The following is a 15,985-nucleotide window of genomic DNA, read 5'->3' as shown; positions in this document are numbered from 1 at the left end:
GAGGAGGGCCAGCGGCTGCTGGGGGCGCCGGCCGCGAAGCCGGTGGTGGTGCCGGCGGGTAGCCTGGCGCCCAACGGGTCGGTGACGGCGGCGCCGGCGCCGCGCGACCGCGCCGACACCCTGAGCCAGGGGCAGGGCCGGCGGCCGGACCTGCTGACGCTGCGCGCCATGCGCTCCGTGCCCGCGCTCGACTGCCTGCCCGCGCAGGCCGGCGGGGCCGCGTCTGCCGCGCTGCCCGGCACGCCGCCGTCTGCGCCCGTCGCCTGGCGCAGCTCCTACTGCTTCTCCGACGACGCGGCCAGCCGCGCCTCGCTCGCCACCATCAGCATGGGCTCCACCGACGGCCGCCGCGTCGTCGTGCGCCGCGTGCCCACCTCGCCTTCCGATCTGCTCAACATCGTGCAACCGCGAACGTGAGTACTCGCCTCCTGTCCACTACTTCTAGTTGCAGTACTTAAAATTTGCAGAAGGTTGGAAAAACTGGCAGAAGTCTTCCTCGTGCACCATCAGTTCGGATTCCGAAGAAATGTAGGAACACATGAGACCGCGCTGATCCTACAACTTATCTTTGGAGATAGGTGAAAGAACGGCAACCGTACTTTTACAGCGTTTGTAAATTTAGAAAAAGCATTAGACGATGCTGGTCTACACTGCTTGAAAGGTAGCTAGAGAGAGAATGTACGGATGATGATGGTGATGATGATGATGATGATGATGATGATGATGATGATGATGATGATGATGATGATGATGTCCCATACTCCGAGGAGCGTAGGGGACGATGCGGGAGACCCGCACCGCTGTACTAGGCAAGGTCCTGGTTCAAATGGCTCTGAGCACTATGGGAGTTAGCATCTATGGTCTTCAGTCCCCTGGAACTTAGAACTACTTAAACCTAACTAACCTAAGGACAGCACACAACACCCAGTCATCACGAGGCAGAGAAAATCCCTGACCCCGCCGGGAATCGAACCCGGGAACCCGGGCGTGGGAAGCGAGAACGCTACCGCACGACCACGAGCTGCGGACCAAGGTCCTGGCGGAGGTGGTTTGCCATTGCCTTCCTCCGACCGTAATGGGGATGAATGACGATAGTGAAGACAACACAACACCACCCAGTCATCTCGAGGCAGGAAATATCCCTGACCCCGCCGGGAATCGAACCCGGGACCCCGTGTGCGGGAAGCGAGAACGCTACCGCACGACCACGAGCTGCGGACTTATCTTTGGAGATAGGTGAAAGAACGGCAACTTACTTTTACAGCGTTTGTAAATTTAGAAAAAGCATTTGACGATGCTGGTCTACACTGCTTGAAACGTAGCTAGAGAGAGAATGTAGGGACCGAAACAGAAAGCAGGCTGCAGTTTTGAGTCGACGGACATGAAGGGGAAGCAGTGGTTGCGAAGGGAGTGAGACAAGGTTGTAGTCTATACACGATATTGTGAAATCTGTAGGTAGAGTAACCAGTAAACGAAACCAAAGAGAAATTTTGAAAGGGGATTAAAGTTCAATGAGAAGGAATAAAAAAAAATTGTAGTACAGGAAGTGTAGTCACAGTTGCAAAAATGAACCACCACCGGCTGTATATTGGAATGACACTGAAAATTTGTCGGATCGGGACCCGAACCCGAATTTTCCCGCTTTACGCGAGCGGTCACTTTAATTGCTTCGGCTATCCGTGCACGAATCACGGCCAGACACGAACGTTCTACTGTCATCGTCCACTTTTTACAACCTGCCCTCGTATGTTACGTACCGGGTGATCAAAAAGTCAGTATAAATTTGAAAACTGAATAAATCACGGAATAATGTAGATAGAGAGGTACAAATTGAAAAACATGCTTGGAATGACGTGGGGGTTTTATTAGAACCAAAAAAATACAAAAGTTCAAAAGATGTCCGACAGATGTGGCGTCATGGGATCAGAATAGCAATAATTAGCATAACAAAGTAAGACAAAGCAAAGATGATGATCTTTACAGGAAATGCTCAATATATCCAGCATCATTCCTCAACAACAGCTGTAGTCGAGGAATAATGTAGTGAACAGCACTGTAAAGCATGTCCGGAGTTATTGTGAGGCAATGGCGTCGGATGTTGTCTTTCAGTATCCCTAGAGAGGTCGGTCGATCACGATACACTTGCGACTTCAGGTAACCCCAAAGCCAATAATCGCACGGACTGAGGTCTGCGGATCTGGGAGGCCATGCATTACGAAAGTGGCGGCTGAGCACACGATCATCACCAAACGACGCGCGCAAGAGATCTTTCACGCGTCTACCAATACATCTCGGTTCTAATAAAACCCCATGTCATTCCAAGCATGTGTGTCAATTTTTACCTCTCTATCTACATTATTCCGTGGTTTATTAAGTGGTTTTAAAATTTATACTGACTTTCTGATCACCCGGTATATTCCCGTCCAGGAAGTACATTTATTAAAACTAGAGGGCCTGATATTTTCGAATAAATACGAAATAGCATCGCCTGCATTATTAAGAAGTACGATGCATTCCTTCGGGCATGCATGTCTGTCCGAAGATACATTGCATCGTAATTCTCAACAACACAGCAATACTGTCTCGTAAAAATTTTTTGATTTATTCTGTCAGAGACGGCAAGGGACCTGGAAGAGCCGCTGAACGGAATGGAGATATTATCTGATGAACATAGACAAAATTCAGGCCAGCGTAATGGAATGTGGTCGAATTAAATCGGGCGATGCTCTGAGGTAATTAGAGTAGGAAACGACACACTAAAAACAGTTGATGAGTTTCGCTATTTAGGCAGAAAAATAACATGATGGCGCAAGTAGAGGGGATATAATATATAGACAGCGAGAAAAGCATTTCTGAAAAAGAGGAATTTTGGCTGAACTTTACAATGGCTCGTCCACGTGCTGCTCTTCGCGATATGGCGCATATACCGGCAAAGCCTGTGCTTGTATTGTTGACGGCAGCCAATTGGAGGCACGTTTTTATAGAGTCAATCACGAGCTACTGGCCTGAAAATACGATAGGGCTGTTAAAATATAATAAAACATCAAATAGAAGAACTTAAACGTAATCCTCGAAGTATTACTTGAATTTGCGTTAATGACCGCAGTGGAGTGCAGAGTGAGACAGTAATCTTTTTTCTCTACCTTTCGCTTGGAATCTTCTACTTTAGGGCTGTCAGAGTACAAGCCATGGAAGAAATTAAACTTGATTTTAACGCCCCCTCATCCGTCTTGTAGACTATCATTTACCCATTCTAGCTTTTAAACCGCCGAGCGAGGTGGCGCAGTGGTTAGCGCACTGGACTCACATGCAGGACGACGACGGTTGAAATACTCGTCCGGACATCCTGATTGGCGTTTTCTGTGATTTCCCTATATCGCGCAAGGCAAATTTCGGGATGGTTCCTTCGAAAGGGCACGGCTGATTTCCTTCCCCGTCCTTTGAACAATCCTAGCTTGTGCTCCATCTCTAATGACCTCGATGTCGACAGGATGCTAAACCCTAATCTTCCCTCCTTCCTTTTAGCTTTCTAGCTCCCTTTGTATCCATCCATCCATACATACATACATACATACATACATTCATCACTATCTACCCATCCCTTCTGTTGACACTTTCACCCAACCAATCCTTGTTTCCTTTTCTTTTCTGTCCATTTTTTTTCCATCTGCCATGATAATATCTGCCCTTTTATTCTACATGCCCTTTCTTTCTCATCCTCTGTCCCCCTCAGCTCTCCATGTTTCACCCCTGTATCATAGTCACCCCATCCATCTTGGCACATTAATCTCATGTCACAGTAGCTCAAGATAAACTTGTTTGAAATATTGTAAAATAAAGATTATCGTTGTAACAGATATGTCTGAATATGAACGTCAAAACTTTGCACCCGCTCCACAAGACCTGATATATATTCGTATTTTGTTACTCCACTATCAGATGAAATGAGAGCAACTCCGATAAGTGGCATTGATATGTTTGTAAAGTGTTAATTCCAGGCGAATATGTCCACATTTTCTAGGTGACAACTTTAGGTAAACATCAGTAAAGTAGGTTTTTTTTGTTTTTTTTTTTTTTAGTGGGAATTCAGTTTACGACCAAAAAAATAGGGACTGAAGAGTGATAGAAATCAGTACAGAAAATTGCGTTACGTGTTCAGTACCACATAAATAGTAGTATTTATGTGCTGACAATAACATCAATGTTCATCATATACTTTCGACAGAACAAAAAGCTGAAACCATATTTAAGAAAGTTACCAATATTAGTGACATACACTCTGCGTCAGAAAAGTTCCAGGGCAGGTCTTTTTATTCTGCGTTTGCAGTACTAAAAAGGAACTTACGTTGTTTTTATGTTACCTGGTAGGTGTGCGTCCTTGAAATGACCTTGGTCATGTTTCCTCGCAAACTCACCAAATGGCAGTACTGTGCTTAGCATTACGCTGTTGGGGTTCTTGGTGCATTAGTTGTGGTGGTCGGTGACACAATAGATGATGATTGTGAGCAAAGAGTGAACATTAAGTTCTGCGTCAAGCTCGGAAAAACCCTTAGTGAAACGCAGATAATGATTAAACAAGCATATGCAGGCGAGGAATTTTCAATAAGTCTTGTTTTGGAGTGGCATAAAAGGTTTCATGAAGGCTGAGATTCAGTGCAAGACGATCCTAGAGCTGGCCATCCGTCTACAGCACATGCTGATGCAAACGTGGATCGTGTAAGACAGTTATTGTAGGAAGTGTGGCATGTGCCTGTGCATGCGATATTAGAACAACTTGATTTGAATCGTGATGTGTGTCATACAATTTTCTGCGGCCATTTAGGGAAAGTTAATGCAAAACTGGTCCCTCACACACTGGCAGACAAACAGAAAGAGGAAAGACCTAAGAATTTCTGCTGAAATACTGGATACAGCCAGATATTATCACACATTTGTCAAAGATCACTGCTTGGGGTGAAAGTGTGACCCTAACACGAAGCATCAAAGTGCTGAACAGCGGAGTCCTGGATCACAAGCCTTGAAAAAACTCAAACGACTGCCTTCGAGAACGCCAATGTTCATTGCATTCTTTGATAGTGAGGGATTAGTTCACCATCAGTGTGTTCTTCCAGGTCAGACAGTGAACCAAACTCTTTACATACTGAAATGTTTGCGACAAGCAATTCGACGTCGCCGACCAGATTTGTGGCATTCTCAGGACTGATTCTTGCTGCATGACAATGTAAGATCTCGAACTGCTTTATCTGTTACCAAGTATCTGACCAGACATTCTATTACTGCCATCCCACATCCACCATACTCGCCCGACCTCTCGCCTCGCGAGTTTTTCTTGTTTACGCGAGCGAAAAGGCGACTGAATGGAAAGCTTCATCAAGATATTGCAGACATCCAACGGGCTGTAACAAATGAGTTTACAAGCATCGCAGTTGAAAATTTCCCTGCTTCCTTCCAAGATCTCCAGAAACGTTGGCAACTGTGTGTAGATGACCAAGGTGACTACTTCGATAGGAGCTAGGATCATTACTTGGTAAGTGCAATTTTCTATTTTTACAGGATACTTGTCCTGGAACTTTTCTGTCAATGGGAGTGCACATTTGAGGAATCTTACGTAGGCTACCAACATACGCGATACGTTTGCAGCATTGACAGCTCAAAGGGGCCAGGATTAATATATTTCGAGAAATGATGTGAGTCTCATCAACGTCTAAAGAATTGTTTATGCAAACTAAAAGATGGGTAATGAATCTGTCATTCCTGTTATCATAGAAGACGACAGAACCACAGTAGAAGGCGACGGTGTCTTCTTTTGCTACGATCGGTGCCTTATTGTCACAACAGGTTCAAATGACTCTGAGCACTATGCGACTTTAACTGCTGAGGTCATCAGTCGCCTAGAACTTAGAACTAATTAAACCTAACTAACCTAAGGACATCACACACATCCATGCCCGAAGGCAGGATTCGAACCTGCGACCGTAGCGGTCGCTTGGTTCCAGACTGCAGCGCCTAGAACCGCACGGCCACTCCGGCCGGCTGTCACAACAGGTCTAGGTTTGTCACGTCAGTAATGGAGAACGAGAATTAGATCTGTGCGTAGCAATCAGTATAAGGAATCACTCTAATTGCCCGCTCATAGTCGACAGCAAGCATTATCAGCCCCTCTTAACGATGCTCTCTTGTAATGTGACTGCATAAGCGTTCGAAAATAATTTACAGACTCTGTCAACGTTCTTGAAAATTGATTATCGGTTAGATTGTGCATTCCATCGTCTGTCAAGACTTTGATATGGTATCAGTCAATTTGCTGCTCATTTACGAGAAATAAATTTCAGGCTTGAGTACTGTTACAAGCACGCAGTTGGCAAGTCATCCATGATAAGTTTCCGTTCCAGCGGCAGCGACATATAGCTTGCTATTGGTTTCGGTGTGTTCCACACATAAATTAAAAAATAACGCGGCAGACTTGCGACTACGGACCATGTACAGTAAAAAACAAGAGTTTTGTAAATTAAATTCAATACTCAGTCATGCAGAAAATATGAAGGGTGATCCCGAACTCCACCGACAAAATTTCAGGGGTTGTTCAGAGATAATTTCTGAATATTCTGGTGTGGGGGACCCGTCGTCTCTGGTGACTCTGTAGTATGCAATTACAAAAACGTAATATCCTCAAACAAGAACTATTGTTTCCCCGTGCCTCAGATAAACTGGAAAAAATTTCGACTTGGTGTGAGAATTTAGAGGAGAGACTTCACCATAGATAAAACGCCGTGATATTAGCAGGAGGCGATATCATACGCAACTACCTGCAAAGTACCGGCTTCGCTTTTTTTTTTTTTTTTTTACACTCTGAAATGAAAAAATGTACAGTTAATCATCCAGTTTGCTCAGCGCCAAAATTACTTCAGCACCTATACTGTTGTAAGCTACATTTGGAGTTTGGCTTTGGGGTGCAATGAAGGATACGTTTTGTGATTAACTGAAACGCAGACACGCTTCGTATAGTTGTACTTGCAAGAAACATCGTTCTTGTAAAATTACTCTGTAAAATTGGAATGTTTTCCGTTGTGTTATTAATGATATTGTACGCTAATGTTACCGAAAATGGAGTTCTCTAAAGCTGAATGGAAAGTCAATTGAAATGAGTGGAATTCGTGGTACGAATATTGACTTGCCTTTCTCTTTTCCGGTTAATATTTTCATTTTTGTGGTGTTCAAAAGGTGTGATGCGAGGGCATACCGGCAACACTTAGTGCATTTAAAATTTCTTTTGGAAAGTTTACGCTTTTGTCTTGGTTTATCATTATATCAGTGGATTTAAATATTTATTCTTCTCCTGGTGTTATATTCTGTATCGCTGATTTGTCTGTAGGAGTACGTCGTTTTGAGGGTGCCGTTCCTCAATATGTAAAATCGAAACTCTGTCTTTCTGTCTGTCTGTATGTGTCTTTCCGTCCGAATGTAAAACCCGTTTTCTCAGGAACGGGTAGACTTATCAACTTGAAATTTGTCGCATATTAAGGTCTACGGTCACATGGTGAAGTAAAAACGTGAAGCACCTAAGTCAGTGTAATCAAAAGAAAAGGTCATTTATGTCCCATATTTTGAGTCTCGAAAAGTAACTCACCAAAACCTGTAGCATGCTTCCTCTTGACATAGAATTGTGAAATTTGGCAAGAGGAAAGGTTTCGCAGTACAAATAAAACATAAAATCTGAAACTGATTAAAGTGCAATTATATCACATAAAAATATATTTTGTCATTTGAAGAAACATGACATTCATCATCCGTCAAAAGCGTAATAAATGAAAAATATTGCATGCAAACACAAAATGTAAGTTGTAGTCATTTTTCAGTGAGTAAATAAAAACATTTTATTACATCTTCTCTTTCTCCATATATAAGCTGAAATCCCCTGCTCGCTTCTCTCTATATGTCCAGGCTAGTCTGAGGAACTACTGTAGAGATTTTGATACAATCTCGGAATTCTCGGGACTGATAACTCGTCAGTAACGATATCAGGCAAAAACCGTTGATATTTTCGATTCCCAGGATGGCTGAACCATCCAGATACGTACTTAAGCTTGTACGGAACGGTCAGGGCGCGAGTCCTACTCGCATGTTGAAAACTGTTTTGTTTCTAAAATTGTTCACTCGCACAACTATTTATCGTTTACTTAGCTCGTCTCTGTAACCGGATCCACTTTGTCGATGAATTGTTCCTGTGTTTTAACTGCATTACACAACTCGGTCGGAGTGGCCGAGCGGTTCTAGGCGCTTCAGTCTGGAACCGCGCAACCGTTACGGTCGCAGGTTCGAATCCTGCCTCGGGCATGGATGTGTGGGATGTCCTTAGATTAGTTAGATTTAAGTAGTTCTAAGTTGTGGGGGACAATTGACCTCAGATGTTAAGTCCCATAGTGCTCAGAGCCATTTGAACCAACACAACTCGTCTGTGCGGACCAATGCGATATGTGCCTTCTGCAACTTGTTTTCTAGAATATTTTACAGCATTCGAGATTATTCTTAAAATCATGAGGACGTTACAGAACACTCTCGAATTTTTAGCCGTTGAAAACGACATTGACGTGGAAGAGGCAGATGTTTCAATGATCACCACGATGTGGTGGCGGCCTCTTCACTCATATCTCCACAACCAGAACAGATACCACCGCACGTGCACGAAGTGAAAACCGAAGGTAGCACCAGACATAAAACAGTGATTGGCGGTCTGGATTTTGGAGGTATCTTCAACTTCACAAACAATTTTACAACTCGTTGCACAATTCTTTATAAGAACATTTATGGCACACAGCAGCTGTTTGCTGCTGTATTTTATAATCATTCTGTATTGCACAACAGCCACGGAAAAATTTCATTATTTGACAAAGTAGCGTTTTGTATTTTTTTAAGGAACTTCCTTTGTAATTCCCTATAATGATGCCTTCTACGATGTAAGACGTTAATAACTGAAATGTGAACGGCTGAATAAAGTTTTGGAAGTGGTCCCATGATTTAGTATTAAACCAATAAGGTTATAAGTATAAACAGTCTTACCTAATTGTTATGACGGTTAATGTATTATAGTGGTAAATTAACTATGCGGGCAAGGCTGATGCTGTGCTCAATCGATGTTAAACTGTTTAGATTCATTGACAAGACTGACTGTTACATTCGAGTTCGTTAAGAAAAGTACTTGTCCATTGGTTGTTATGGACCTGCTTCCTTTCTTCTTACGTCGACCATTTGCGAAATAGTTTTGTTCGGCATGGACGGCAACAACTGTGCAGACGTGTTGAATCACTGCAAAGCAATAGCTCGTTGAAATAACCGTAAGTGCTTCTGCGGATGAAAAAAAGTGGCGCAATACTGACAGTCATCTGTCGACTGTCATTATATTTTTGTTATCGCGTCGCCTCACTGCTCAGTTAGTAATTCCCGTGATTGTGCTTATAGTACTGGTACGATGCAGATAAAACCGGTAGTGAACAGTTGCCGAATCGTTTAGGAAAGCCTCGCTGACTGATCGAGAACGCAAGGTGTATCTAAACCCTAATAGAACTGACAGTAATAGTAATGCGAGAAATGTCTAGAGTGAGTGTCAAGGAATCGAGCGGCATACGCTGAAGTTTATAAACAGAACGGGAATTCAAATTTTGACCCACAGTTGTCGAATATCACTGTGCTCCTTGAAGAAATAAATACCGTCTGATTTTGTTCCGCCCTCAACAGGATCGTCTATTGGAAATTGGCCAGGTTGTAAAGGCAGTCAGGTCATCGTCTAAAGAGACAGTAACGACCGTGCCACATGAGTAAACTGGCAAATTCATTATACCAGTACAGGCTCAGATCAAAGTTGTTCCTACACTCCTGGAAATTGAAATAAGAACACCGTGAATTCATTGTCTGAGGAAGGGGAAACTTTATTGACACATTCCTGGGGTCAGATACATCACATGATCACACTGACAGAACCACAGGCACATAGACACAGGCAACAGAGCATGCACAATGTCGGCACTAGTACAGTGTATATCCACCTTTCGCAGCAATGCAGGCTGCTATTCTCCCATGGAGACGATCGTAGAGATGCTGGATGTAGTCCTGTGGAACGGCTTGCCATGCCATTTCCACCTGGCGCCTCAGTTGGGCCAGCGTTCGTGCTGGACGTGCAGACCGCGTGAGACGACGCTTCATCCAGTCCCAAACATGCTCAATGGGGGACAGATCCGGAGATCGTGCTGGCCAGGGTAGTTGACTTACACCTTCTAGAGCACGTTGGGTGGCACGGGATACATGCGGACGTGCATTGTCCTGTTGGAACAGCAAGTTCCCTTGCCGGTCTAGGAATGGTAGAACGATGGGTTCGATGACGGTTTGGATGTACCGTGCACTATTCAGTGTCCCCTCGACGATCACCAGTGGTGTACGGCCAGTGTAGGAGATCGCTCCCCACACCATGATGCCGGGTGTTGGCCCTGTGTGCCTCGGTCGTATGCAGTCCTGATTGTGGCGCTCACCTGCACGGCGCCAAACACGCATACGACCATCATTGGCACCAAGGCAGAAACGACTCTAATCGCTGAAGACGACACGTCTCCATTCGTCCCTCCATTCACGCCTGTCGCGACACCACTGGAGGCGGGCTGCACGATGTTGGGGCGTGAGCGGAAGACGGCCTAACGGTGTGCGGGACCGTAGCCCAGCTTCATGGAGACGGTTGCGAATGGTCCTCGCCGATACCCCAGGAGCAACAGTGTCCCTAATTTGCTGGGAAGTGGCGGTGCGGTCCCCTACGGCACTGCGTAGGATCCTACGGTCTTGGCGTGCATCCGTGCGTCGCTGCGGTCCGGTCCCAGGTCGACGGGCACGTGCACCTTCCGCCGACCACTGGCGACAACATCGATGTACTGTGGAGACCTCACGCCCCACGTGTTGAGCAATTCGTCGGTACGTCCACCCGGCCTCCCGCATGCCCACTATACGCCCTCGCTCAAAGTCCGTCAACTGCACATACGGTTCACGTCCATGCTGTCGCGGCATGCTACCAGTGTTAAAGACTGCGATGGAGCTCCGTATGCCACGGCAAACTGGCTGACACTGACGGCGGCGGTGCACAAATGCTGCGCAGCTAGCGCCATTCGACGGCCAACACCGCGGTTCCTGGTGTGTCCGCTGTGCCGTGCGTGTGATGATTCCTTGTACAGCCCTCTCGCAGTGTCCGGAGCAAGTATGGTGGGTCTGACACACCGGTGTCAATGTGTTCTTTTTTCCATTTCCAGGAGTGTATGATACAATTATCTGAAACTGTAAGGAATGAGACTATGCAAATGCGGGAAATAAAGAGCGTTATTTATTCTGTATAATTGTAAACTAGCTTATAAACCCGGCATTGCCCGGATATTCATTTTGGCAATTTTGTATTAGAAACGAAAACAAAACAAAAAATGAACTGTGTTTGTCGTGAAGTATAGAAAAAATTTCATTTCCATGTACTCTTGGGAAAACGCTTGAAATTGTGAAACAGTCCTGGAAATAAATATGCACGATGTACAAATGTATAAGTACAGTATCCACATTGTTGTTGTTTTGGTCTTCAGTCCAGAGACTGGTTTGATGCTGTTACTGTATCCTGTGCAAGGTTCTCCATCTCCCAGCACCTACTGCAATCTACATTCCTCTGAATCTCATAGTGTATTCACCTCTTGGTATCCCTCTACGATTTTTACCCTCCATGCTGCCCTCCAATACTAAATTGGTGATCCCTTGATGCCTCAGAATATGCCCTACCAACCGATCTTCTAGTCAAGTTGTGCCACAAATTTCTCTTCTCTCCAATTCTATTCAATACCTCCTCATTAGTTACGTGATCTACCCATCTAATCTTCAGCATTCTTCTGTAGCACCTCATTTCGAAAGCTTCTATTCTCTTCTTGTCTAAACTATGTATCGTCCACGTTTCACTTCCATACATAGCTGCCGGTCGGAGTGGCCTAGCGGTTCTAGGCGCTACAGTCTGGAACCGGGTGACCGCTACGGTCGCAGGTTCGAATCCTGCCTCGGGCATGGATGTTTGTGATGTCCTTAGGTTAGTTAGGTTCAAGTAGTTCTAAGTTCTAGGGGACTAATGACCTCAGAAGTTAAGTCCCATAGTACTCAGAGCCATTTGAACCATACATAGCTACACTCCATACAAATACTTTTCAGAAACGACTTCCTGACACTTAAATCTATACTCGATGTTAACAAATTTCTCTTCTTGAGAAACGATTTCCTTGCCATTGCCAGTCTACATTTGATATCCTCTCTACTTCGACCATCATCAGTTATTTTGCTCCCCAAATAGCAAAACTCATTTACTACTTTAAGCGTCTCATTTCATAATCTACTTCCCGCAGCATCACCCAATTTAATTCGATTACATTCCATTATCCTCGTTTTGCTTTTGTTGATGTTCATCTTATATCCTCCTTTCAAGACACTGTCCATTCCGTTCAGCTGCTCTCCCAGGTCCTGTGCTGTCTCTGACAGAATTACAATGTTATCGGCGAACCTCAAAGTTTTTATTGCTTCTCCATGGATTTTAATTCTTACTCCGAATTTTTGTTTTGTTTCCTTTACTTCTTGCTCAAGATTCAGGTTATATCGGTATATTATTTTGTTATACATTATTGTATATATATATATATATATATATATATATATATATATATTATTGTATATATTATATCAATATCCACATTAAGAAACATTCTCTCTGACATTTTCTGTACGCAGGGTGCGCCTGCTTCGCGTGTCTACAACGCGATTTTGTAAACGTTTCTATGGCAAGACTTCTTCGTAGCTCTATAGAAGGATATAGTTTTCGACAACAGCCATTAGCGCTTCGCAGCTGAGAGCTGTCAAAAGCGCCCTCGGATGTCAACGATTTCCTAAGTTGACTATTCTGTAGGTGTTTTTTTTTTTTTTTTTCGCATCTCGTTGTTTACGAGGTATGATCAGAAAATTCCGGAAATTTGCCCATAAACGTTTTCTACGATGATTACCTTGTACTTAATGCGCCTGGTCTCCTTCGAAATGCTCTCCTCCACAATTGATACACCGCTCCCAACGCCTTTTCCACTTCCGGAAGCAGTCGTGGTACGCCTCTTGCTGGATCGCACGAAGCGCTGTCAGCGAATTTTCTTTTCTCTCATCCGACGTAGCAAATCTTCCTTTCGACGGTGTTTTCAACTTTGAAAATAAAAAAAAAAAAGTCAGCAGGGGCCAGGTGCGGAGTGTACGGAGGATGAGGCAGCTTAGTGATTTCATATTTTTTTGTTTTTGAAACAATCGCGCACCAACAGGGATGAATGAACAGCTGTATTATCGTGATGCAAGAGCCATAAATTTTCTCGCCACATTTCAGGCCATTTTCTTCTCTCATTTTCTCGCAGGCGTCCCAATACGTCCCGACAGTACTATCGATTAAGTTTGTCCCTGTGGCCACGAATTCATGATAACCAAACGTTCAAAGTCAAAGAGAACTATCAGGAAGGCTTTGATATTTGACCTGGCCTTTGGAGCTTATTTTTGGCTTGGAGAACCGTTCCCGACCCATTGTGAAGATTGAACGTTGGTCTCAACATCATAACCATCACCAGTTATGATTCGCTTAAGGAACATGTCGTTCTCATTTGCGCAATCCAAAACCTCTTCACAGATAGCGGGGCGAAGGTCTTTCTGGTCGTGACTCACGAGCCGTGGGGCGAAAACTTGGCGGCAACACTATGCATTCCAAGATGCTGTGTCAGGATTTTATGACATGAGCCAACTGAAATGTTACATTCTTTTGCAAACCCTCGGACAGTCTGTCTTCGATTGGCACGCACAATTTTGTTGAAGTTCCTGACATGAGCGTCGTCGGTAGACCTCGAAGGGCGTCCTGAACGAGGGTCATCTGCAACTTCGGTCCGGCCATTTTTAAACAGTGTGAACGCTTCGGAACACCGAGTACGGCTTAACCCTCGACTCAAGAGGTGTGGTCTCTCAGACTGCGCCAGAATTTTCCAAGTCTCTCTCGTAGATCAATTACGGTGGAACGTTTTTATACACCACCTCCCCTATTTTAATCACCAACCCTACATATTGTTGTTGTCAGTTGCATCATCGCCTTATTTGATTGTTGTTGACATTGTTGAAAGTGTTGCTGACGTGTGATGGGGTCTCCTATACCGCGCCTCGTGAACTACGCACCTGCTTTCGTCAGTTCAGTACAAAATGTGTTAGCAAGAATGTGACAATTTTACATACTCTAAGATCGATGAAATTTTTAGTCAGTGGATGGAGAATGATGTCAGTGATACAGAACACGAAGTAGACGAAGAAGACAATGATTTTTCAATAGCCAGTGATGACAATTCTGCTAGCGAACAAGAGGCTCATTCAGAGGAATAACTTCAGAACAATGTTGATGAGGACGTTTCTGTTTCTCCAACAAAATACTTAGTGTTAGTTGAAATTAAATGTGTTCTGAGTGGTGGTAAAGAAAGATGTAGATCTCAGTACTGAATATTAATTTTGCAGACTTTCTTTTTCTGGCTATCGAGATCAGTTTTTATATACAAGTTTAAACGCCGGAAATTAGTTTTATGCGAAAATTTGCTTTCTACAGAGATACCATAATTTTTCAGTACGTAAAATTAAGTTCTCTAACAATTCGTTTTGTGTACTATTGAAAAAGATTCACAAAAGTTTGTAATTTTTGCCTGATAAAAAATGAAATACTGTTGACTTTATGTAGTGCAATAAAATCATTGCTTATATAGTTATAACCATAAATGTTATATAACAAAAATTAAATTTTAAAATGATTTACAGCTTAAATCTTGGTCTAAAGATAAGTCTGAGACCAGATCTCGAAGTATACGTTACAGAAAAGCCACCTCGTAAGTTGAGGGTTAGGTAAGCATTCATCACCATATAGTCCAGTAGAATTAGCTTTCAAATCGAAAATTTTTCATGAACATGTAAAATTGGTCCAATTTTGAAGAGCACCAGTATGGAAACGGGCGGTCCAAAAAATATGCGGATGGTCTCATTCAATGCACAATTTCATGCCCTACAATTTTTAATTGCATTATGTTTTCGATATTGTGAGTCATTTACGAGATATAATTGCAAAACCGAAAAATACCCCTTTTTCGGGTACATTTTTGCTCCCCCACCACTTTTCCACAACTCCCCCGAGGGGAAATCCTAGGATAGTCATATTGGGCCACAAATGAAGCCATTATAACAATAAAACCTTTTGTAGCAATTATTTCCGATTTGTCTGATGTTTAGGTTTAATCCTAGTGGACTAATAGGCTTCCTGCATCATTTGGTGTGTCTCTGTAAAGGTTTTCTTGGGTTTCAAGCAAAATTTAATGCATACGCGTCGCTCTTCTAACTCTGCCATCGGGAAATTCGCAATCAGTGCGACACAACGTTCTACTCAATATAGCACTCAACAATAACTAACAGACATACAGCAATGAAACTTCCGAAAGGTAGACACCATTGGTGCGAAGTTACGAAGTTCCGGAATTTTTTGAACCGTCTTCGTATCTCCTTAACTATGAAAAGCAGGTGGTTTTTAAAATCACAGCGATTGTTGCCTGACGCCAAGGGATATGTATGCCATATTTTTATAATATGTATGGAATTTCCTGGCCCCTGTCAACAGGAGTTATAAAGCGAAATTAACAATAAAACACAGCTTGTCAGGATCTCCCAATTTACCATCACCTGCACTGTTCCTACACCTGGCGCTTTCGGTAAATTGGAATTGAATTCAGTTTCCGTGGTGTTTTTCATACAATATGGGCAATTCCATCGCTGATTAACATTTAATTTTCTCTTGGTACTCTTTGTATTGAGAGCGTCGGAAGTGATAAATATGTACTGTTAGCGTCTACATTTTCCAGCGCTTTTCTTTTTCACCGGTTTAATCTCACGGTCTACG

The 15,985-nt window shown here is 43.6% G+C and overlaps 1 protein-coding gene across 1 annotated transcript in view; it reads left to right on the top strand.

Moving 5' to 3' along the window:
* Positions 1-249: 249 nt before the first annotated feature.
* The window catches only part of LOC126263618 (sodium- and chloride-dependent GABA transporter ine-like), a 357,286-nt gene continuing 341,550 nt past the window's right edge, over positions 250-15,985 (top strand). The window contains exon 1 of the mRNA XM_049960708.1: positions 250-413. Coding sequence (XP_049816665.1) covers positions 328-413 — 86 coding nt within the window. The 5' untranslated portion in view covers positions 250-327. The remainder of the gene's footprint in view (positions 414-15,985) is intronic.

Source organism: Schistocerca nitens, chromosome 1 (genome assembly GCF_023898315.1).
Source record: "Schistocerca nitens isolate TAMUIC-IGC-003100 chromosome 1, iqSchNite1.1, whole genome shotgun sequence".
Taxonomy (NCBI): domain Eukaryota; kingdom Metazoa; phylum Arthropoda; class Insecta; order Orthoptera; family Acrididae; genus Schistocerca; species Schistocerca nitens.
This window is presented reverse-complemented; position numbering and strand designations above follow the sequence as displayed.